This window comes from Puma concolor, chromosome B3 (genome assembly GCF_028749965.1).
Source record: "Puma concolor isolate L17-30 chromosome B3, mPumCon1.1.hap2, whole genome shotgun sequence".
Classification (NCBI taxonomy): Eukaryota; Metazoa; Chordata; class Mammalia; order Carnivora; family Felidae; genus Puma; species Puma concolor.
In genome coordinates this window covers 144,778,198-144,803,528 of record NC_141672.1, presented here as the reverse complement: position 1 = coordinate 144,803,528, position 25,331 = coordinate 144,778,198, and the positions used below count along the sequence as shown (strand labels likewise).

Sequence of the window (25,331 nt, the reverse complement as noted above, 5' to 3'; positions counted from 1 at the left end):
GAGGCCAAGAAAGATCAAACAACTTAGTTATAGAGCTTCTGGTTTCTAGTCACTGGCTTTCTTCATTCTAGCACATTGCCAGGGGGTTCAGTCAAGGAAGTAGGGGTAACCCCCTGAGGAAATAATTCTGCAGAAGCAAAAGTCTGTATGCCCGGGACTCTTCCTTGCACTGACGAAGAGGGAGATTTATTAAATGTTAAACAGGAAACGGGTTAAGTAAATTATGTTGATTTGAAAATGATTACAATGATTGAAAATGAGGATTTAAGGGCTATGTAGAAACACGGAAAATGCCCAGATACAATGTTAAGTAGAAAAAAGTAGGGTACAGAATCAGAGGCAATGTGGTGCTCCTCGCACCTGAGTGAATCCCAGCATTGCCCGCAACGAGCTCTGTGGCCTTAGGGAAATTACTCAACCATTCTGAACCTCCAAAGAATCCTAGTGTTTTGAGTTTTGAGCCTACATAAGAGAATGAATGGAAGAATAACGTCTGTCATATGGAAATTTTCAATTTCCGGTTGTGACCATAATCATATCATATTCAGCTATGAGCTGAACAAGAGTCCGTTGGAAAAGCGGTTGGAAAGAACTGGAAACTGATAAGGCAGTAGTAAAAACAAATGCAAAAGTAAGATGGGATTATAAATACACATGTTTTTTATTTTCTCTAACAATGTGATGTCATTTTCCAATAAGAAAAATGCATTTAAAAAAAAGAAATAAAGAAAAGATAAAAGCATTTTAAATAGGGACCTCAAAAAAAAAAAAAAAATCCTATTCTTGGGACCTGGCTCCTGGTTTGCTCCTTCCTCCAGAGGGGCCCAAGGTTCCCAGCACCTGGTTCCTAAAGCTGCTGTGGCATCTGTTCATGGAAAAGGTCAAGAATGGCCTGGATCCCTTGGAAAACACGGCCGGGGAAGGGGGGCGGGTAATTGAAGGGGTGATGACACGGCACATCCTAGAATCTAGAACATTCTGTCTTGCTCAGAGTAGACCCTGAGACAACTCTGTAGCGACCAGTTGAATCAGACTCTTTCATTCCCACGTGCATACGTGCGTGCACTCACTCACTCACTCACTCGAACACTCTTGGGACCGCTACGGTTTGCAAGGAACCGTGTGAGGAGCTTTCAAAGAATTAGACTGACCCACTGGATGAATTTGAAACAATCTCCATTGCGGAAGTGGAAAAAAAAAAAAAAAAAGCAAGCTTCAGAACACTGCATAGAATGCTACCATTTGTATTAAAAATAGATATATAAATATACATATTTATAAACTGGTAAATGCATAGAATTGCTCAGAAAGGGTACACAGGATCTAGGTAACAGTGATTAGTTCTGGAGGCGGGCTGGGGAACTGAAGGCTGACCTCCGATAGGAAGCTTACTTTCCATTGTATACTCACTCTTTTGTATCGTTTGGATGTCTTACCGTGTAAATGTATTAATTTTTCAAAACAACAACAAAAAATTTAAAAACGAGTTAAAGAAAGTGCGCCCAGAGCGGAATATACAGTGGTGAACAGGGCAAGCAGGGGTTCCTCTGTCTCAGGGAAGGCAGAGTGTGTCGAGAACTCGCTAAGCCACAACTGTGAAGTTTTCAAAACCAGACTGTTTACATAAGTTAAGGGAACAGTTCTTTCTACACCAATTATAGTAATTCAGCACATCATTTTACAGAGATAAAGCAGTTGGAAAATAAATACGAGTCATTTGTCAAGCCTTAGAGTGTATTAAGTTGTAGTTTCTACAAGGGTGGGGATCTTATCTGTTTAACTTGATCAGCAGAGTGTTCACTCCGGCTAATGTGCAGATAAGTGCTTGTTACAGCAAGCGTTTTCTGATGATAACAAACGATATGATAGCACACCCATTAAAAACATCTGAAAAAAAGAAAAGATCGGAAGATATTGGACCCTGAGGGAACCATGTTTTCTGGGATGGTCCCCCCCGCCCCCGCCCCGAAAAACAGTCTTCAAATGCAAGATATACCCCAATGTGAATGGAAGGTCAGGGAAACACTGCCCGGGCTGCAGAGCGTCACGCACGGAAGTTTCGCGCAGGGCTCTCCTTGGGGTGACTTGGCACAGACTGACTGCAAAGAGAACCTGGCGCTCCGTGGGCTACCCGACCACAGGGGAGGTAGGAAGGCAGGTGTGTGGGTGGCTGCGGAGTGCCACTGAGCTGGTGGCCAGCCAAAGCAGCCGGGGCACTGAGGAGGCACAGGGATTGACACCGTGGACTTGAGGATCCCGCGGGCTTGACTCGGCACCAGCACTTACAGGCGGCCCAGCGGGTTATTTGACCTCTCGGAGCCTCGGTTTTCTTTCTGTGAGATCCTCGTGAGGACTAAATGGAAACCACCGGAAAGTATTTGGCAAGATGCGGGGCGCGCTAGCAGGGTCTGAAGTGCCATCGCCGTCACCGTTGCTACATGATGGATACGTGTCCCGCGCAAGTTATCGCTGACCGTCCGCATCCAAGCCTGAACAGCAGGTGGGGTGCGCCCCACCCTCCATGCCCTAAAGGCAAGAATCCCTTACGTTCATATAGTGTTTCACAAACTTAGAAAAGGTCCCACACTCCTCATCCCACAAAGGCCTGTGAAGCGAGATGGAGGGGAGTCACCAGGACTATTTGGAAGGGGGGTGGGTTTGCTAAGAGCCGATTAGGGGCGGAACCCAGGCTGTGGCCCAGGCTTCCCGGCGAGGAGGTCGGTCTTTTCACCCCACACCGCTCCCGGGAAAGAGAGCTGGATGTGGGTCAGGACAGGTGGTCGTCGAGGCTGCGAGGTCACTACCCCCTCCCCCACTCCACCCACCGCTATTTCTGAGCGGGAAGAGAGGCAACAATCCATGTCAAACCCTTCTCAGGGCCTCCTCTGTGATCCGTCCCTGCGAATGGACCATGGGGGGCAGGGCGGGCCCCGCAGCGGAACCAGGAAAGGGATGACAGCCCACGTGGGGTGGCCTCAGCGTCTGCAGGTGGCCGGATCGGGCCCAGCTTGCCTCACTGCCTGCCTGGGAAGCAGGGACGGCAGGGTCTGAAACGGAGGCGGGCTCTTAGCGGTGCCCCGTGCCGTTCGCATTTCCACTGGGATCTGACAGAAAATGTACTTTTTTTCAATTGTGAAAAGGTCAGGCGTATTTATCCGACAACTGATAGTGCCTCCCTTGAAAGAGCACCTGTAAGAACTCAGCCAGCACCCGCCTCCCTCTGCTGCAATGGACGCCGCCGGACCAGCCCCACACCCCGGCCATGCAGGGCTGCAGCCATGGGATGGGTGAGAGCTCAGAGGTCACCTCCACAGGGCCCCGACTCTGCCAGCAGTGAAGACGGCCCAGCCTCCCGTCTGATCCCAAATCTCCACACCAGAGAGGTCCCTGTGGCAGCAGCAACAGCAAGGCCTCCCGAACACAAGATAACTACAGAACATCTCCCCCCCCCACCCCGCCCCGCCCCACAGCCACCGGTTTGTAGGAAAGAGAGAGGCGCCCAGAACATTTCAGTGGGCCCTAATGCCAAGGCTGCTGACCCCGGGGAGGCCTTGCAGGTGACGCTTGACCAGTACAAAGACCCTCCCCTCACGCCCTTGCAAGGTTTCTAGAGGACCAAGTTCCGAGCCGCTGCTTTCCTAACCACGGCTCCAAGAATCTGGGGAGGACCTTCCTGGGACGGCAGGACACTGCTCTCCCCTAGAGATGGGACAGTGACAGAAGTGTGGGAGAGACTCTTACACGCAGCAGGGTAGGGCCAGGCTCACCTGAAGAGGAATACAAGAGCCCACCTGCATGGTAAGAAGAGTTTTTATTTGAAATATAGTCTGAGCAACATGAGTATAGCCAGGAGGAGGAGGGGCCGGCCTGCCCGGAGCGGCGGCCTCTCTAATGGCACAGGAGCGAGAGTACAAAGATCCCAGTGTCCGTGTGCCCCCAAGCCCACTTGTCAGGAAAGGCGGAACAGCAGCAGAACAGGGGCACACGGCTCCTTCTGAAGGGGGTGTGCCTCTCGGTGCCTGCCTGCCTGGACCGCGGCGCCTGCCCTCCCGGGATCCAAACACCAGTGTGCTGCACAACCTTCTCCCACCCGCACAGACAGGAGGGGCCCGGGTGACAATTCTCCAGGACCGTTTTTGGGGGAAAAGAATCCGAGAAGACAGGAAGGAAGGGCAGGGTGATTGAGGGCCCTCCGCAGGCCAGCCCGGGCGGAGCTCCCCAGGAAGGACCGCGCCGGCAGCCTCACCCCCTTCTCCGGCTCCGCTGGCAGGAAGCAGAGCGGCCCGTCTGCAGCCCGCGAGAGCTCCCAGGAGAGCCCTGGCTGCAGGCAGCGGGCGGGGACCTCCCGGAAGAGCACAGCGCCCAGGGGTTTCAGGCCAAGACGACGGCGCTGGGGCCGGGCCACGTACGCGGCCTGGGGTTGGAAGGACACAGACAAGAGCTGGGGTACCAAGAAGCAGCACAAAGCCATAAATAACAGAAGCAAATTCAGAGCTGTCAGGGTCCCGGGTGACCGCACACTGCCCGGGGCTGGGGGACACCCAGACCCCACAGCTCAGGGCGGGCACTGCTCCAGGGCACACCGGGGCAGAGCCTCGTATCTCCCACCGTCCCCATGGCACACGGAGGACGCCCGGGGCACCCCTCCGGCCACGCACGCTGCCACACCTCCGGTCACACCTGAGGGGACGGAGCGTGGCTGTCCTGGTCCTGAGAGGCCTGTGGTTGACTCTGAGCGTCCTGGGCTCCGTCCTCCTCAGAAGCCGGGCCTGGCGACCTCGCCTCTGTGTCGCCCAACAAAGGCTCTCCGGCACCTTCTTCCAGTCCGTTCTCCCTGGTCTCCATGGACACTTCCTCCCCGGAGCCCTCCTCTGGCTCCGCGGCCTCCGCAGCCTCCGCCACCGCCTCCACGTCGTCGTCGTCGTCCTCCTCCTCCTCCTCCTCCTCCTCCTCCTGGTCTCTCACCTTGTGGACGATGTAGAGGTGGCGGCTGAGGGAGCTGGCAGAGGTGTAGCACAGGCCGCAGAGAAGACACTGGGCCGTGGAGCTGTCCGCCTGGTGCTGAGGTATGTGGCTCTGAAACTCGAGCCCCGAGTCTGTGGCAAAGCTACATTTCGCACACTGGAACAGGGACTTGTGCCTTTTGGTGGAAGAGACGGCCGCGCCATTGCTGGTGCCCGGAGCGTCCCCGGCTCCGCTGCCCGGTCTTTTCAGATGGCTCACCTGGAGGGGGAGGCAGGGTGAGTGGGGTCCCAGCCCAGCCCGGGCCCCAGAGCTGAGCCGCACACCTGAACGGCTCAGCCCCCGCACTCGCAGAATCACCCCGCGCCCCCCCAACACGTCCCCCCCCAGGCCAGGCTCGCCCTGGCCCCGAACCGGGTTTAGATCTGGTTTCTTTCAGGTTTTTCTGTTGGCTGGTGCTTTGTCTAATGTAACGTATGTGTGCGGCCCCACATTCCAAAGACACGGGAGGGGCATGTTCTCTGCTCTCCACAGAACACCCTGCCACCTGGCTTCTGAGGCCCCTCTAAGAGAGAGTCTCTGTGTGCACAAAGATAAAACTGTCATCTTTGGGGCACCTGGGTGGCTCAGTCAGCTAAGCATCAACTCTTGGTTTCTGCTCAGGCCATGATCTAAAGATTCATGAGATGGAGCCCCACGTCGATCTCTCCCTCTCTGTCCCCTCCCCCCCCCCACGTGCTCTCTGTCTCTCTCTCTCTCTCCCTCTCTTTCAAAACAAATGAACATTACAAAAAGTTTTTTAAAAAAAACTGTTGTTTTCTACAAAATGATAGCACTACATGCACACTCTTCCTCCCCCTTTTTCTACTTAATCACATGCGTTGGCCATCATCTGCATGAGGGCATACACAGAGGCTTCCTTCCTCTAACACTGGCAATGACAAAGCGTCCCCGCTGGCAGACATTCGGTTGTGTCCCGTCATTATCACTGCACACAGCCCCGCAGCGAATATCCTTGCACACACCTCCTCAGGCACGAGGCCGAAGCTACAGGGCGGACAAACCCTAGGGACGGAATGATGGCTCCAAGGGCACGTGCATTTGGAGGGGGGTGTGCGTTTTAATCACAGGCAGATGTTGCCAGAATGTCAACTGACACCCCACCTGCTCTGTGCGGAAGGGCCTGCCGACCAACGCCCTCCCTGAGTGGCCGAGAAGGAACGCCCTGGAAGTCCAGGCGGCTCTCAAATTCCCCCCGACATGCCTGACCCTCTGAGAAGCAGCCCTCCCCACCATGGAGCAGGAAGGGCCTACAGTGGAGGGGAACCAAGCGGTTCTAGAAGTTCAGAAGAAATAATGGGAATAGGGCACGAAATGGGGGCAAGGTCACGGGACGAGGGCCCAGGCTAGCAGGGGTCTGCACCCAGCCCCTCCCACAACGACTGTGTGTGTGTGTGTGTGTGTGTGTGTGTGTGTGTGTGTGTGTGTGTAAGAGAGACACTCACTGCCATCCTCGCCTGACAGGCAGCCCTGCCCTTCCCCCTGACCCAGGACTAGTGGGGCAGAAACAGGACAGTGAGTGTGAACGCACTCCAGTGTCCACACAACATGACACACAGCTGAGGAAAGCATCCCAGTGACAGGGAAACCACGGGAACAAAAGGCTGATGGGCGGTCTCACAGATCTTTGTCCCTGTCCTTTACCTGCATGCAGTCCCCAGGTGGGTCACGCATGACTAGAGAATGGCCTACATTGAGGGAAGCTGTGGCTGCTGGTTGCTCCCCGGAGCCCTCCTGCTGGCCCTGCAGCTCAGGGGGCTCACTGAGCAGGCGCCTCCAGGGGCAGGGGCCCCCGCACTCACCTGAGGGGAATGTCCACCCGGAGGTCTGACTTTGGACGTCTGGCTCAAATCAGGGTTTCTGATACCATGCATAAGGCTGATGTGGCTCTCCAGAAGGGAGGGCCGAGGAAAGCTGGGGCTGTCCTCTGTGCAGTACCTGCAGCCGAAGAGACTGTGTAAGAGGACAGGCTCCGAGCACCCCTGGCAGGAGCTGAAGCTGCTCCTGGCTCCAGGGGACAGTCTGGAGCAGGCAGAGAGCTGGCTGGGTGGTCATCGGGCTGGCTGGGCGGTGCTGGGCTCCCAGAGAAGGTCAGCTGACGAGCCGGCCAAGGTGGCAGACAACAACAGCAGGTCTCACAATATATGTGCTGGCCCTAAGCCAGGTCAGCAAGGAAGAGGCCAGGCTATGTCCCGAAGCACAGACACGATGCGGAAGCCTCTCGGCCAGACGGGGCACAGTGACACCACCAGCCCTCCGTCAGAGCAGCGGGCAGTGCAGCCCAGGGTCAGGGAGGTACGAAGGGGGAGGGCTCAGGGGCCAGTAGGTTCTAGAAGCTGGTTCCCTACCAGCCCTGCCTTCTAACTTAGCCACAGCGTTTTCCCATTAGAAACCCGCTCGTATCATCTTGCTTCCGACCCCTGATCTCACAGCAGAGAAAAGCCCTGGACAGACTTTTTGAATTTCGGGCCTCCCGGCTCCCACCTCCAGGGACTCACCCGCAAGTGTAGACTTTCTTCACGGTGTCGTGGTTGTTGCGGATGTGTTTGCGCAGGCTGTTGGGGGTGTGGAAGGACTGCTCACACTGCCGACACGGGTACCGCTTCAACGTCTACGGGAGATGACGGGATGCAAAGCATCAGAACCGTAAGACGGTTTTGGGTATATCTTTCTACTCGGGTGATGCAGGCAGAAAGGGGGTGCCCCAAAGACCTCGGGATCTGTGGTACCCACCCTGCCCCAAGCACCAGGAACCCTAAGGGGTCAGCCACACAAGGGGGCTCTGAGCCCACAGACGTCCAGAGAGTCTGGCACTGCATTGTGACGATGTGACGACACTGACCCGACCGTGGCTCTTCTTCATGTGGGACACGTAGTTCTCCCGATCAGGAACCCACTCCTGACACTCCTGGCAGGTCCAGCCAGTGTTCCTCAGCCGGGGCCTGGCCTCGGTCCTGCGATGGGCCTCGGGCCTGCCCCAGCGGCCGGAGGGCAGGGAGCTGCCCCGAGCGGCCACGCTGGCGGCCGGGGGCTCGGTGGGAACTCGAGAGCCAGGCCGGCTCGAAGCCGTGTCCGATGAAGACTGGAGGCTGGACAGCTCGTCCACGTTTCGGGGAACACCGTGGGTGCTCTGGGGATGGGGAGAGCGATTACTAACTGGGCGAGGGGAAAGGTGCACAGAATCAGACCCCCCGGCCTGAGGCGCGCGTCCTCCTCCCCAGCCTCCTTCCCTAGGGCACCCCACCTTGACGTGCTGCATCAACTCCGGCTTCTGCAGGAACAGCAGTGGGCACTCAGGGCACTTGAAGACGCCCACCTGCGTCTTGCTGGCATTCTGATAAAAATGCTGCTGAATGTGTCTCTTCTTGTTGAAGACCATTTCACAGGAGCACTTATAAATGAGCCTGACGAGACAAGCCCCGGGGCGTGAGGTGGCCAGGCTCTTGTGGACACAACCTCCACCCCCACTGTGCTCTCTCTGAAATGGGGTCCACTCCGGGGAAACACTACTCTGAGCCGATGTGGATACTCCCCTGCCTCAGGATGTCTTCAGTGACCTCCAGGCGCCTCTCCCGCCAGCCCCGGCTCCCTGGTCCGTCCCGGAACCTCCCCCCGCCGTAGCACCTAGGCCACTGAGCTCCACCCCACGGGCCTGCTGACCCTGGAGCTGCACTCACTGGGAGGGTCTGTGGGGCTGGGTGGGGTGCTGAGAGGCGCTGTGGTCCGCGGTGCTGCTGGCAGTCTTGAAGGCCATGGGGCAGAATGCACATTTGTGGAAAACCTGGCAGTGTCGCTCCTGGATGTGGCTTTTCAGCAAGGCCAAGGTCAGGTGGACGACCCCGCAGTGGATGCACCTGGATGACAGGAGGGGGCGGGGGTGTCAGACCCAGAAGCAGCGCTGGTAAGGGAGGGATGGAGAGCAGGGACAGAGCCATCTCCGGGACTCTCTGTGTCCCCCTCCCTTGGGCACTGTCTTCCATCCTCCACACCTATGTCCTGAGAGCCTGCCTGCTGCCATGTGGCACAGTGCGGTCACCCAGGACACCCAAGCCCAAGGCTATGCCTGGTAGAGAAGGGGGGAGAAACCCGCCCCTCCCCTCACTGGCCACAGGCTATGCTTCTGCAAACCAAACATCTGAGCCCAGCTGAGAGAAGCTGGCGGGAACGGAGAGGGAGAGGAATGGTTCCAAAATGACATAAACAGCATCCTTTGAAGTGTGACACGACGGCAGGGGTCCAAGGGAAACTTCGGGAGGAGGCTACAGGAAGCCTGTGCCTTCCCACAGGCTGGTACCCAACGTGCAGGGACGGCCACTTAATAAAAAGTGCAGCTAGAAATGCGGCGCTCAGCATGGCAACAAGCACATTCAAACACACAGCCCTCAAAGCCCAGGACAGAACCCTCCAGAGCCTGTCCGGGGAGCTTCAGTGGCGGCGGGAACGCTCTACGCTGTACTGGCCACATGGCAAGCGGATCTAAATAAAATAAAATAAGACACAGTGGCCAATCACGCTGGCCACACGTCAAGGGCTCCACAGCCAGATGTAGCTGGTACCATTCTGCACTGTGGGACTCATGACTGTCACAGTGTCTCCTGGGTGGCACAGTGGATAACTTTTTACTTCTTCTCCCAGGCTGTATTTCCTGAGCTTTGTTGGGTGAATATATCACTTTTATAATGTATGAACAGTCTTAGGCCATTTTTTCTGAAATGGAGGCTTTCTGAAACTTCCAACTTCAGAACCTCTCTCTATAAACACCGCCTTTTCTTTTCTCGGGATCACGGGACCATGTGACCTCCATGGCATCCTGCATTCATTCCAGTCCCTAGACACACACCCAGGTCTCCCCTCCATGAGAAAACATCTTCCCTGCTCCTAGCCACTCCTCTCAAGGTAACTTCTTTCCTCCTTTCGTTGCAGTATTACCTGACCCCATAACCCTGACATCCCAGTAAGCACTAGAAGAGAGGCTATTGCTTTACTGAAAAAAAGGACATGGCTTCACTTAAAAATTCTTTGGCTCCCAAATATAACCCCTCAATCCAGTACGTGAGCCCATTTTCACAGTCCACATAAATCATCACAGAATCCTTTTGTGTGCGTTTAGGGGGGTGGGCGGGAGATGGGACCACCTTTGCGAGCTTAATCAGTTACGAGAAGCAACCCAAAGAACCAGAAAGCTGTTGGCAGTGATCTCTGAGGTGCACTCACTAGTAAATCTGTACATTCTTTAAATTAAGTGTTTCTAATGCAAACTACTTAATTATATTTTCTTTTCTCTCCTGCTAAACAAAATAGTGACCAACTTCTAGCACACAGAAGTACTTCCATACCATAAGGCATCATAAGGAGGAAAAAAGTCCACACATTTCCAAATTCATCCAAAGTGGCCGAGTATACCTGACATGTGGAAAGAATCTTAAGTAACCATATTTGTGCAGTTTGACCAAACTTCAGCAGGGGGAATATACTCTTCAAAAATGCAAGGGAAAATCCATTCTATTTACCTTACAGACATTCTTCAAAGAAACCTCAATGAAAGTAAAAACATGAAGGTTTAAAGGGACATACATCAGCTTCAGTGAAAGACTGAATCAAGTAGGGTTTACAAATTGATGAAAAAGCACTCAGAAGACAAATCTGACCCCACAACACAGCTCTTCACCAATTTTTTAAGAGAACATAGATAATTATGGAATCATATGTTGCGAAATATGTAAAATTTTAGAAAAAACAAAGAGTAGTAAAATACTTAATTGTCCTAATAATCACAAATAAGAAAATGACATATCATTAAGAACAATCTAAATTTGCTCCTTTATGACATCATTGGTCGCTCTCCAAATTTTCAACAAAGAGCAGAATAATTTATATAATTCTAAAATATGTATATAATGTATATATCCCTTTTACATAAAATACATACACATAAAACACATACAAAATGTACAGGACTTTGACAATGTCTTCAAGAAAAAGCAAAAATAATACAAAACAAAGTAATATTGTAAAACCCAATGAAATGGAACATAGGTACGTTTTCAGAATTTACTAAAAAATATAATACCCACACGATGGGAGAAAATATTTGCAAATCATGTATCTGACAAGGGACTTTTACCCAGAGTATACAAAGAACTCTTATAACTCAACAGTAAGACAATTAATAATCCAATTTAAAAATGTGAAAAACAACATTTCTCCAAAGAAGATACACAAATACCAAACAGAAAAGATGCTCAACACCACGAGCCATTAGGAAAATGCAAGTCAAAACCATAACGAGACACCACTTTATACCCACAGGGATGGCCATCAGAAGTCAGACCATAACAAATGCTGGTGAGGATGCAGAGAAACCAAAAATCTCCTACCCTGCTGGCAGGAAGATAAAAATGGTGCAACCATTTTTTAAAACAGTCTGGCAGCTCCTCAAAAAGTTAAACGTAGAGTTAGCAGTTGACCCAAGTATTCTAGTCCTAGGTATATACCCAAAAGAACTGAAAACATATGTCCACACAATAACTTACAAGTGAATGTTCATCAGCGGCATTATTCGTAACAGCCAAAAGGTGGAAACCCAAGTACCCATCAACTGGTAAACGGATGAACAAACTGTGGTGTATATACATATACAATGGAACACCATTCAGCCACAAAAAAAGAATGAAATGCTGATATATTACAATATGCATGAATCTTGGCTAAGACTTCATATTATATGATTCCATTTCTATGAAATGTCCCAAAGAAGCAAATATAGGAGGCAGAAAATAAAGTAGTGTTAGGGGTGGGGGAATGGAAGGGTTATGAATATAGAGTTTCTTTTTGGATGATAAAAATGTTCTAAAATCTGTGGTGGTGACTATACAGCTCTGTAAATATACTAAAAACCATTGAGTTGCACCCTTTAAAATGGGTGAATTGTATGGTGTGTGAATTATGTCTAAATAAAGATAATACAAAAAATATATGTGAATAGTTGAAGATCTTAAGTGCCACGAATACTATGTTAGCATACACATCTTCTGAGTTCAACCACGGATCACCGAAGATTTTACTGTCAAAACCGTCAGTAAGCCCTGGCTGAATCGCATTACATTTGTGTCTGATGTTCCTTACAAGAAGGCTTGATAAACTGAATTGCTTTTGAGATACTATGTTTCCTTTTAGTCTTACAGAAGAAAGTAAAACAAAACATTGAATTAAGAGACAAAAAAAAAAAAAAAAAAGCCATGAATCCATATGCTATTAGAAATGCCTTGGATTTAAGATTCAAGGACAAAAACCCAAGCATTGCTTGCATTTTTATTGGGCTGGATTTGATCTTGGAGCAAGCAGCACACGCTTAAGTCAAAGTTGGAAAGGTGTTTTCAAATGTTACACCACACTGTAAAAACACACATTCAGGTGTTTAGTTTAACAATGTGGCCCGGGGGGCGCCTGCCTGGCTGGCTCATTGTGTGGAGCACACAACTCTTGATCTTGGGGTCGCGAGTTGGAGCCCCACTTTGGGAGCAGAGATTACTTATAAGAACAAAAATGGGCTGGGAGCTGCCGAGCACTGCTCCTCTGCAGCATGGTGGTGAGGGCTGTGTGACCCCCTGCTCTGTCTGCTCCGGCACAGCAGCTTCTCCACTTCCCTAACGTGCACGAGAAACTAGTCCACATTTCAACATGCTTCCACCAAGACAGAAGCCTGAGAGTCGCCACTCGCCCCTCCCCACTCTCAGCCCGGTCTACCAGCTCCCATCAAGCTCTAATGCTTTACTCCCTAAAGCCTTCCCAGACCCATCTTCTCTCTGTCCCCACAGCCGGAGTGCTCGGTGCTTCATCTGGACTATCACACTCGCCCCTCAGCCAGCCTCCGGGCTCTCCCCTCTCGAGCACACACGTCAGCTCCCCAGAGTGATCTTCCTGAAGCACAGGCCTGCAGGGACCACCGCCCTGCTACAAATCTATCTGTAGCCCCTCACTGTCCCCTGGAGAAAGTCTAAACGTCTGCCAAGGAATACAAGGTCTTGCCTGGGCCTGGCCCTTCCAATGCCCTAGTCTCTTTTCTCTCCCCCTCCCCCGCCCAGTTCATCTCCACCGCCCCCCCCTACAGAAATGCCCTCTACAGGGCACATGGTCCCTGTAACCTTCTCTGTGCTGGATAACACACGGAGACACTCTCCCCTTTTCTTTGGCCTGAAAACCTCCTAATATCTCCACTCTGAGGCTGTCCTGACCGCTCCTCTCCTGGGGCACTTCCCGTTCTGAGTTATAGTCACCTGGGCAGCTTTGTGACCCATCAGACAGAAGCCCCTGGGTCCTGAGTGTCTGGCATGCTAGTAAAGGCAATAATAAGTACTCAGAAAGAAAGTTACTAAATTAACTAAATCAATATTTTTTTACTACCAAAGAGAAGAAAACCTTGCTAAATTGGTGCCGAATTAACTTTCAGATGTGAAAGTTATTAAGTAAACACATCAGAAGATGTAGAAACTCTCAAATGCAATAAATCAGTAAAGGGGGCCCGACTGAGCTGATGTAGAAGTTACAGACCGATGAGTCTGGGAGGGAGTGTTCTTCCCCATTTTGATCTTTTTCCTGAAAATGACTTCTTGCCTACATTTATTTGACACATGGCGGGGAGATTCAGTTTAAAATAGAGTTTTCTTGGTTTTACTTTGAGACTGATCACTTTTTCCATCATCAGGTTTTGCTGGTTTCTAACAAACTGACAAAAACTAGTCAACATAAAGACACCAGAGCTCTTTGGGTTTGGTGTCTTGCAGTTCCATTTGGTAATGGAAACTGAGAACATCTGAAGTACGACAATTAGAAAATGTATTATCATGATGGTACTGTAAATTTAATATGCCAAACACAGAAGCTTTATCAGCAAATCAACTTTATATACTTTTAAAAAGCAAACGAGGGGCGCCTGGGTGGCTCAGTCAGTTGGGCGTCCAACTTCCGCTCAGGTCATGATCTCGCGGTTCTTGAGTTCGAGCCCCGTGTCGGGCTCTGTGCTGACAGCTCGGAGCCTGGAGCCTGCTTCGGATTCTGGGTGTCCCTCTCTCTCTCTGCCCCTCCCCTGCTCACTCTCTCTCTCTCTCTCTCCCTCGAAAAATAAACATTAAAAAATAAATAAAAGTGAAACTAATCTCGCCAAAACTTCTCCTTTAAAGCTACATTTTAATGTTTAATTTTAGCTCTTTATTCTTGTCCCCCTTTCTCTTCTTGTTCTCTACCACATGAAAATGCCTGTCTCTATTCCAATCAACATCACTGTCTGATGAGGTGGGATCCCAGGCCCCTGAAGACCGAAGGTCATGCTGGAGCACGCTCTGGCCCAGGAGCAGGAGCAGCGCGGGGCAGCACCCACCTGTAGCCCACCTTGCGGGCGTAGTGCAAGCAGTTCTCCTTCACGTGGGTCTGGAAGTAGGCCGAGCGACAGAGGGCCCCGCACTCCGGGCAGCAGTAGGGGGACTTGTGGGCGTGGATCCGCTGGTGGGCACAGAAGCTGCACTGGTTGGGCAGCAGCATCTGGCACACCTGGCAAGTCTAAGAGAAAACACCAAGAAAGCCGTTCACGCAGGTGCCGCAGGCTCACGGCTCTCCAAGCACCGCGGTCTGGCTCCCCTGCAGCGTGGGTCAGAACAGCCCCCTCCTCCCTCCAGGCTCTCCTCCCACCCTCCTAGGACACTCGGGGCCCCTGGGCCTCGTGACAGGTGTCGACCTGTCGCCCAAGCAAGCTTCGCCTCTCACCTTATTCGTCAGAGACAGGACTGACGCTACATTCCCACAGACCAGTCCCGCTTCTAGGACTGCGAGTGTTTCTTCCCTCAGGCTGAGCAGAAGACCAGCTTTTCCCCTCCAGAGGCCAAAGGCGCTTCCCAAAGCCTCAGACCCCACTACGCTCCCAGAAACGCCAGGGCCTCCGCCCTTGCTCAGCAGAGGCAGTTCCTGCGTGACACCGCTAGCCCATTCAGGGACTTCCAGAGCAGACCTGATTGGCTCTCGGAAGCCCCCGGGCCAGGCGGCCGAGTGGCCTTGCCAGCGCCCACTCCCTCGGTCGGGTTTGCCCGCTCAGGGGTGTCCTGAGCCACAGCCGACCACACACACCTGCAGGAAAGGGCAGGACGGGCGACGGCTCCTTTGCTCCCAGACTCGGGAGAGAACCTGGGGGGAGAAAAGTCCTGCGGCCGCCCCCTGACGCCCTCGTGGGCACAGCCCCTCTAGTGGGCACAGCCCGGGGGAAGCAGCAGACTGAGCTGGCGCCCGAGGCAGGGGCCCTTCTGGGTCGGAAGGAAGGCGCAGCACTCGCTCCTTGCTGAGGCGGCCACTGACCTGGGCCCAGAGCTGTTCAGAGGGCCAGGTCGTTGGGGAAGACAGGAAAAGCAAAATCCAGAATGTGGAGCCTCGAAAGGACATACCACCCAGTTTTTTCAACAAATAGATTTCAAGGGAAAAACAGAGAGAGAAAGGGAAGTTACAGATTAAAAGAAGTTTAAGAGAAATTTTCAAATCGCAATGTAGAGCACTTATTTGGATCCTGATTCAAGCAAGCCAACTGTAAAAGAAATGAGACAATCAGAGATACTTGAACACTAACTCGGTGATAATATTGGGAAGTTTGACATTTAATATTAAAGTCTGATAATAAGAAGAAATTATCATTATGATTAATTTTGAGATGTGATGATATCATGTCTATGGTTTGGGGGGAGGAACCTCATATTTTATAGATACATACTGAACTATTATAGATATGGTGATGCTGGCATTTGTTTAAAAATAATCCGGGGGGGGGGGGGGTTAGAAAATACATAAAACAAGATGGACCAGGAATTGATAATTGTTAATACAGGGTTCGTTATGCCATTCTGTCCACTTTTATATGTGTTTGGGACATTCCATAATAAAAAGGCTTTAAAAAATTTTTTTAAGTATTACTTTAGATGTAGAACAGTAAATAAGTAAGCTGCACCCTTCTGTGTAAGAGACGGAGGAAGATGACCTCCCACACACACACACACACGCACGCACGCACATGCACACGCACAGACCTACTGATATGTATTTGTAAAACAGAGCCATGGAGAGATAAACCAAAAGTGAACAGAAATGGTTACATATGGGGCAGGAGGGAACAGAGTGAAAGGGACAGAGACAGAAGCAAGACTTCAGGGTGGACTCTGTCATACAGTTTTTAAGTTTGGAATCACAAAAATGTTTTACATAGTTTTAAAATAATAAAAAATTAAACTAAGTAAACAAAAGCATTCCCTAAAAATTGAAAATCAGAAACTAAATAATCTAACAATGTATCAAGCTGGTGACATAACCACATAGAAAAAAATAACTGTTCCCAGTGTGACCTTTAAAACACAGCATTGGGGCGCTTGGGTGGCTCAGTGGGGTAAGCATCCAACTTCGGCTCAGGCCGTGATCTCACAGTTCGTGAGTCTGAGCCCCGCGTCAGGCTCTGCACTGATAGTTCGGAGCCTGGAGCCCGCTTCAGATTCTGTGTCTCCCGCTCTCTCTGCCCCTCCCCCCCCCCAAAAACAAACGTCCAAAAAATTTTAAACACAGCATATTGACTTATACATCTTAATGTGATCTAAGAGCAAAAAGAACTGGAAACACATCTTCAATTTTATTCAGTTGTTCTGACATTAGAAATAATATTGGTATTGATATTTTGAAATTTATGTGTATGTGTGTGTAGTAGGAAAATCAGAGGAATCAAGATTTTCCGTATAAAATCAGTTACGTAAAAACTCTAATTTGGGGCACCTGGCCAGCTCAGTTGGTAGAGCACACGACTCAATCTCGGGGTCATGACTTCAAGTCCCACGTGGAGTGTAGAGACTACTTAAAGAAATAAAACTTTAAAAATACATACATACTAACAACCATACAATAAAAAAAACATACACTTCTTAGCTCAGGCCACAGCAAAAGCCTAGTAGCAGATGTACCCAGCGAGCACCTCTGGCGTCCAGAAGGGGACTCCTAAGCACCATTCCTCACTTCAAGAACCCTGGTTCCTCAGAAGGATGGCCGACTCCTAGTTTAGCACAAGAAACGTGCCCAGTACATCTTTTGGGGGCTGAAAGTAAGGAAACTTCTCAGGCTTTACGAGTTCACGTCCAGAGGGTGCAGGAACCAGCCTGACGGGGCCCCACAACCAAAGACGTGGAAAAGTGACTGACCCCAACATACCAAACATGTGAAAACCACTGCTTCCATGACAACAGCAGGGGAGGCCACCTCACACCCACTAGGATGCCTCCCGTCAAAGGCAAAGAGACACACAAACAAAACAGAAAAAGGTGTTGGTGAGGATGTGGAGAAACTGGAACCCTCGTGCTCTGTTGACGGGAACGTGAAATGATGCAGCCGCCATGGAAAATGGCATTGGGGGGGGGAGGGGGCGGGGATCCGTAAAAATTCTGAAAGAGGGTTTGCCCCTGGTCTAGCCATTCTACTTGTTTTTTTTTTATTTTTATTTTTAATGTTTATTTTTGAGAGACAGAGAGAGACAGAGAATGAGTGAGGGAGGAGTAGAGAGAGAGGGAGACAAAGAATCTGAAGCAGGCTCCAGGCTGGAGCTGTCAGCATACAGCCTGATGTGGGGCTTGAACTCATGAGCTGTGAGATCACAACCTGAGCCGAGGTCGGATGTCCAACTGACTGAGCCACCCAGGTGCCCCCTAGCCATTCTACTTCTGTGTACACACCCAAAAGAACGGAAAGCAAGACCCCCGAAAGATGTGTGTGCACCATGTTCACGGCCGCGTTCTTGCCGATAGCCAAGAGGTGGAAGCGGCCCAAGCGGCCGTCAGGGGATGAACGGAGAGACAGAGGTGGTCTAAACACACAGTGGAGGGCCAGGCAGCCTCAAAAAGGAAGGAAACGCAGTCACGTGCTACAATACAGCCAAGCCTTGAGGACACCATGCTAAGCGCAGTAAGTCAGTTGGGTAACTGACAAAACCAGTACTGTGTGATTCCATTTGTACGAGGGACAGAGTAGTTGAATTCATAGAAACAGAAAATAGAAGGGTGGTTGCAAGGGGCAGGTGGGAGGGGGGAAGGTGGAGTTGTTTCATGGGTATAGAGTTTCAGTTTTGCAAGATGAAAAAAGTTCTGGAAATTGATTGCACAACAGTGTGAATGTACTTAATGCTACGGAACTGCACACTTAGAAAAGGGTGAAGATGGTAAACTTTAGGCTATGTGTGTTTTACCACAATTTTTTAAAATAACAGAAAATCGTGGGGCGCCTGGGTGGCTCAGTAGGCTGAGCATCTGACTTCAGCTCAAGTCATCATCTCACGGTTTGTGAGTTTGAGCCCCGTGTCGGGTTCTGTGCTGACAGCTCAGAGCCCGGAGCCTGCTTCACGTTCTGTGTCTCCCCCAACCTCTCTCCCTCTCTCTCTCTGCCCTTCCCCCGCTCACACTGTCTCTCCCCCCCCACTCAAAAATAAACAAACATTAAAAAAATAAAAAACAGAAAATCTTAACACACTACTTGAGATTGTTTGGGCAACAACTCACTACTGCAAATACTGTTAACTAAGGGAAACAAATTAAGTATATATCCCATTTTCCAACATAAACTATATTTCAAGGTAACCAAATAGCCCTCATCAAAGAGGAAAAGATACTTTACACAGAACTCCAGCTAACAACTGAGAAAGAAATAATAAAATTACAAAAACATCCTTACGCAACTCCTAATAAAATGACTGACTCAAGGAGCAGTTATTAATGGATACTAAAATAATTACACGAAGTATAGGGAACGTTACAACGAAGGGATCAGAACAGCACCACCTGGACTCACTGGTCATACTGAGCATCGTCAAAACAGAGACAGGCAAGGACTCTGTGCCTCCCTGAAGTCAAGAAGTACAAAAGGCGCGGCAGTCCCCCTCCTCAAAACTGCCAATTTCTAGTCTACCCCATAAGACACGGCATATTGAAGAACAAATTAATTGTATGAGGAAGCACCGGTCAAAGCCAGAATTGTCCTGGAAAATTCCCAGGGCCCAGGGACCTGTTTCTTCAGGAAATCAGGGACATGAAAAGTAAGTGGGGGAGGGGGTCTGGTGGGGTGGAGTGGGAAACGGTGCTGTTCTAGAGTGAGAAATGTAAAAGACATAAACGAATGTTAACACGTGGGTCCACGTTTGGATCCCCATTCAAAACGAGCCCGACTATAAAAAGATAGTTTTCGATACAAAAGGAAAATTCGCATATGGACTTGTATTAGACAACATGAAAGAACTGTCATTCATTTTGTTAGAGGTGACAATGATACCATAGCTGCATAAAAGCTTAAGACCAAGAAAAAATAGTCTGTCTGTGCTGACATCCTGCCCAACAAGGCCACGTGGAACACCAGAAGCCCTCTGGCCCCTGCAGAGGCCGGCACACCCAGGGAGAGCTCGCAAGGCCCTCCTGCTGCTCCTGCCCCAGAGTGAAGCCCGTCTCCCCCCTCCCCGCATGTGGCCGGAAGCCTGGCTACTGTCTCGGGAGACTCAAGTCCCCCAGCCAACAAGGCTAGGTTTGGATCCCAGACCTCAAACCTTACCCTTTGCCTAAGACTCGGAGACCACACTTAACGGCGGGACTCCCCGTGAGGGATTTGAGCTGGGCTGAGAGAAGCCCGACAGCCTTCCTGGGTACCCTCTCCCTTCTTTTCCGGGGGACCTCTGGTCCAGCTCCCACCAGAGGAGAGCGACACACAGAAGAAGCAGGATGGGAAGGGTGTCAGCCGGGGATCCTATACCCTGACGTCTTCCTGCACGGATTTTAGAAGGCGGGTGAAGAACAGTGTGGAAAAACACCAAGCATCAGAACTCTGCGGAAAATGGTTCTGATCACACGACCTAGAAGAAGAGGTCCTGGCCCGAGTCAGCCATGTGGGGACAGCCAGAAGACCAAAGCCCCAGGGGAAAGGGGCCGGGGTCGCCCCACTCCATCGGACTCACCAGAAGCAGAATGCAAACTGAGGGGAAAAGGCGCAGAGGAGAGACAACAGCCACCCCACAGCACCTCGCTGGCCCCGCCCCGGGCGCTGCAGAAGGTCCACAGGTCACCAAACTCCACCACTCCTCTCCTCCGGCCCCTGAGCTGAGCGCACTTTGCACTTTCCCGCACCTTTGTTCCCGGTACTCGGAACACCCCGGCCCCTCCCCCTCCTCCAGACTCTTCTCCAGGGTCCAACTCAATCATCCTGTCACTCCCCACGGCCCCCGCCCTCTGCCTGGCGCCTCCTCGCCGCGTCAGTCCCTCTCAGGCACTCTGTGCAACCTCGTCTACAAGCCTGTCAGCCCCAACCTCCGTCTGCCTCGGCCTCACATCGTAGCAGCGGTGAGCCCTGCCCCCGCTGAGCCGCGGGAAGCCCTGGAGGAGGGGTGTGACTCCCTCCCCACCCCCCACAGCACCCCTGTGCTCCGCGGGGGGCGGGGCGCACAGTGCGCACTGGGAACGCCCGTGGAGAGCTCGTGGGCCACCAAACAGGTGTGCGGCCCCTGCTGGGCTGAAGTAGAAAGAGCTGCTTTTTCTCCTCCCAGGCCTCGGTGGCCCTGGCTCAGGGAGGCTGGGTGAGGGGCTGGGCTTGGCTAGGTCGTGAAGGGAGTCACCTGGAGGAGGAAGGAGAGAGCCTTCTGGAGGCACGTCTGGAGGCCTGCTTTCACAGGGCCTCGTGAACACAGACAGCCACCGACACAGCCCAGACAAACACCACTCTCGTCAAGAGCTGGAACACGCACGTATGCGGGGCTGCTCTCCTGGACTGGGAGGACACAGAAGCGAGAGGCCCCAGGAGCTTCTGCCACGGCCTGCGTTCCGGGCCACTCTCCTTCCTCAGCCCGACCCTGGGGAACAGCTCAGGGGTGACGTGGGTCCGAGAGCACGGGCGTGGTACCGGGCGGCGAGGCCCCCCACTCGCGTCCCCAAGCCCTCCGGGCACGTGAGAACACTGTGTGGACCCCTCCCAGGGACCTGGGGGCCGCCAGCAGAGACCCACCCAGCGGAGGGGGGGGCTGAGTGGCCACAGATACAGCGGGCAAACCTTCAGAGTCTCCCCGGGGTGGGTGGGTGGGGGAGGGGGAGGACCCTTCCCCCAAGAAACACCAAGCACTATGCATTCAGGAGGGTCACTAACCATCAGGCCAGACGTCCTCTTCTAAGACTCCTAAGATGCCACCAGTGCCCCCGCATCAATGAGCTTTCCTCCATGCCCAATCATGGAGCTCGTGTAAACCAGGGGCCGACGGCCAGCGCAGGAAGGGTCTGCTTACCAGCCCCTCGGTCTCCTCCGTCGTTCTCTGGAAATGCGCAGCCATGGCCATGTAGTCGCGTATCTGCCTGTGACACTCGAGACACTTGATCCCGTGCCGGATGAGCCTCACGGGGTCCGGGTAGAGCGGCAGAGCCGGAAGGGCCGGGCCCGCACCGCCCGGAGCCGGGCCGTGTTTGGGGGAAGCGGGGGCGGCGGGGGCGGCGGGGGCGGCCGGGGCCGGGGAGTTCGCGGGGGCGGCCGCGAACATCTGGTCCACAGAGATGGGCTTCACGAGCAGCTGGGAGCACTGCATGACGAGCCCCTTGCTCTTGTGGTCGCGGGCGTGCCGGAGCAGGCTGCACTTGTTGAAGAAGAGAAGCGTCTGGGAGCACAGCGTGCACAGCACCTCGATGTGGACGCTCCGCCGGCCGTAGTGCTGGCTCAGGCTCTTCTCTAAGGCAAACGCGTCCCCACACTCCAGGCAGCAGTACCCGCTGGCCGGCACGTGGATCCTGCTGTCCGCGGGCGGGCTGAGATTGGGCGCGTAGAGGGGCACGGGGTTGGAGCTGTGGAGGACCTTGTTGAAGACCTCCACGGCCAGCGGGGCGGCCTTCTTCACCTGGTGGACCAGGGGCACGGACATCTGGGTGAGCTGCGGCTGGCTCCGCCGCTGCGCGGAGGACTTGGCCGTGACTGACGCGGCGACGCTGTGGGGGACCAGGTTCAGGTTGGCCAGGTGCACGGCCTTGGGCAGGAGGCTGGCGGGGGCCGGCGCGGACGCCTGAGGCGCCGCGCTCTGCTGCTGCTTCCTGCCCGTCTGCGGGCCGGGGGCAGCCCCCTTTGGGGCCCGAGACCCGGAGCTGCAGCAGGAAGACGAAGATTCGCTGGCCTTCGGCGCGCTCTCGTCCCCCTTCTTGTCACCCTGGGGGCTCCCAGCGTTTGCGCCCGCCTCAGGAGAGCGCTCCACCGCGGGCAAGGCCGTGACCTCATCCTCTGGCGCCTCGCTCGGGGCCTCGGCAACGGCACTCCCTAGAGGGGACCCAACGGGGGACTTACTGGGATCGTCAGGGTCCGGCAGGATCCTCGTGACGGTCCGTTTGATTTCCCCCGATGACGTCTTAATGGTTTTGATCCTGACTTTGGGAATTGCTGGTGGGGAGCTGGCAGCCACCGAAGGGGAGCCTTTGCTGCTGCTGTCACTGCAGATGCTCCGAGGGCTGTCCGAGGGCTTGATACTCTTTCTAGTGGCCTCCAGGGGGCTCCGGGGACTCTTTGGTGACTTGGGCATTTTGGGGCTGCCTTTGGAGCCCTCTTTAGTGGGCCCTGAGGGTTCCTTTGTGTGGCCAGGCTGATCCTCCTTGGTGACACTGGCCACTCTTTTGGCCTGCAGGGCCACCAAGGCTGCGACACAAGAGGACAGCTTGGAATGAGCTGGCTTCAGACGCTGCCTAGGGGGGACTGACGAGCAGGTGCCGAGCTCCAGGGCAAGCCCCTTAGGCTCTCCAATACTGTTGCTGGGGTGGCTGTTGAATTCCAAAGCTTCCCCAAAGAATCGACTGGCATCCAGCTCCTTGTGAGGCTCCCCCACCTTCTGCCCACCTCGCTCGTGTTCCTGCTGACTCCCCAAGGGCAGAGGTTCTGGCTTGGGCTCTTTCTTACAAAAGTGATCAAACATATGCAGCTCTGGGACCGGAAACTTTGCCAGAGCCTCCAGGACTGGGCCCCCCACAGGCCCACACCCAGGAGGGGGTGGAAAATAACCGTCAGAGTGCTTGGGCTTCATTCCAAACCCATTATCTTTGATGGCATCCTCAGGTTCTGGGCTGGAGATTGGACTGAACTGGTTAAAGGTCGGTAATGGCTCTGACTTGGAAGGTTCTAGCTTGCCGGGGAAACTCCTGGCACTGTCTCCATTCATGAAAGTTGAATCAAATTTCCCACAGTTGTGACCCAGGTTGTGGGGATCTGGAGGCAGGTCTGAGCCCCGGAATCCATTGTGGAGGAGGCTGGGAGCGATGTGGTCCTTCTCCGCTTCGAACGACTCCTGGCGGCTGGTGTTCTTGACGATGACACTCACGGCCGGCACATCTGAGGCAGATCCTGAGTGAGACAAGGACACGCTCTCATCCATACACATGCCTGCGGGTTTGAGAGGACTCTCATTGTCCTCACTGGGGGTCTGGATGGCCTCCTTGGCATCAAGGCTGGTGGGGTCTGGGATGTCAAAGGCAGCCAGAAGGTCATCAAAATCTGGAGTTTTCATATCCCCCATGGCTGGATGCTGGCAGGGGCTACAACAGAAGCAGAACAGGATCAGTGATCCCCGGGGTCCCCCTGGACTCTGTTCGGCATCATCTTCATCACACGCCCATCACACTAACACACACGCACACAGCCGGGGTGCACGCTCGTGAACCTCAGGCTGAGTTTTACCCCAACAGGTTTCCAAAATGCTGGGGACATTGGGGGACGGATGGAAAGAGAAGTTTACACGCAGTGACAAGGCCACCTGGCCGGCCCTAAACATCAATACCTGGAAATTCCTAGCTGGTTGCATAGCCAAAAGGAGAAAGCACTCGTATCGCGCCCCCTCAATTTCTCAGGGACCAGCATGACTCCCTAAGCACGTGCGCTAGTAAAAACCCAATCACCGAGACCTAAAAACAAACTAAAACAAAAAACAAGAAAACAAAGGTATGGCTCAGCGCCTCCTTTCTTCAGAAATCTTCCGATTCATATATGAGACTTGGCAAGGACTTCTGCTAATTTGCCTCCTACTATTTAATCATGAATTTTGTATAGCTTTGTGTTTTTTGTTGCACGAATTCAGTCAAATCTAAGATGATTTGCTACTGCCAGGATGTATGCTGTCTCATAAATAAACTCCAGCAAATTGTATCACCTCTCAGGCCCTTTTTTCTCTAGTTAGTGTCTGCTTGCCGTAATTTTCACCTAAAACTGTTATTGGCTGGTAAGTGGACCACTAAATGTGAGGTGCAGGATGACTCTCAAAACAGCAACCACATGGTCATCAGATGAGCTGGAGAACGGTCTTGGGGAAGCCCCAAATTTCATTTTAACTTAATACTCAAAGACAAGAAGATCCACCTGTCTCCTTCATGCTCTGGAAAAGGAGAACTATGGCACTGCTGTGACAGGAAACCCGGGGCCCTAGGAAAGAGGCCCTCTGTCAGGACATCACTGTGACACTCACACTCAGATGAAACAGAAGCTAGCTGGTTCCCACCTGCTGGAAAGAGGAAGGAAAACCCCACCGTCTCCCTTGTTCAGCCCACAACTCCCGCGTCTGCTTCGGCATCCCAGAGCCTCGCTTGCCTGCACATTTCTTACACGTTTATACTGAAAACCTGTCTGGATGAAGAAAGACATGACTCTTAGCAAGCAGGAGAGTAGCTGCACAGAACCAGTTACGTGACAAATCCTCGGGTCCAGGGACCCCAAGGCCCATGTTCTTATCCTAACAACAAAAATTCCCAAAAGCTGTATATGGAAATATGCAGTATGATTAAAACAACACAAAAGGGACAAACACGCACACAAGAATCTAAATGTCCGAGAACAGAGAATGATTAAATCATTGACAGACTACTATGGCAGCCAATAAAAATCCTAATTATGAAATTCATATAGGGGCCCCTGGGTGGCGCAGTCGGTTAAGCGTCCGACTTCAGCCAGGTCACGATCTCGCGGTCCGTGAGTTCGAGCCCCGCGTCGGGCTCTGGGCTGATGGCTCGGAGCCTGGAGCCTGTTTCCGATTCTGTGTCTCCCTCTCTCTCTGCCCCTCCCCCGTTCATGCTCTGTCTCTCTCTGTCCCAAAAATAAATAAATGTTGAAAAAAAAAATTAAAAAAAAAAAAAGAAATTCATATAGCAACATGGAAAACTAGTAATAGTGTTGGAGCCCCTGTCTGGCTCAGTCAGTGGAGAGTGCAACTCTTGATCTCAGAGTTGTGAGTTCAAGCTCCATGGTGGGTGTAGAGATTACTTAAAAAGAAAAAA

At 52.4% G+C, this 25,331-nt stretch overlaps 1 protein-coding gene across 6 annotated transcripts in view; it reads right to left on the bottom strand.

Annotated features, from left to right (window-relative positions):
* The window catches only part of ZNF592 (zinc finger protein 592), a 59,230-nt gene that overhangs the window by 6,868 nt on the left and 27,031 nt on the right, over positions 1–25,331 (bottom strand). For 4 of the 6 annotated variants that reach the window (XM_086711642.1, XM_086711641.1, XM_086711640.1 and 1 more), the window contains 8 exons: positions 21,332–23,603; positions 14,399–14,577; positions 8,700–8,876; positions 8,267–8,426; positions 7,865–8,152; positions 7,521–7,633; positions 6,825–6,960; positions 3,793–5,223 (listed from right to left, as the gene is read on the bottom strand). In XM_086711642.1, the coding sequence (XP_086567768.1) occupies positions 4,675–5,223; positions 6,825–6,960; positions 7,521–7,633; positions 7,865–8,152; positions 8,267–8,426; positions 8,700–8,876; positions 14,399–14,577; positions 21,332–23,584 (3,855 nt within the window). In that variant the 5' untranslated portion in view covers positions 23,585–23,603 and the 3' untranslated portion in view covers positions 3,793–4,674. Of the gene's footprint in view, positions 1–1,228; positions 1,888–3,792; positions 5,224–6,824; positions 6,961–7,520; positions 7,634–7,864; positions 8,153–8,266; positions 8,427–8,699; positions 8,877–14,398; positions 14,578–21,331; positions 23,604–25,331 lie in introns of those variants that run through there. The other 2 variants (XM_086711644.1, XM_086711643.1) reach the window with 2 other exon arrangements.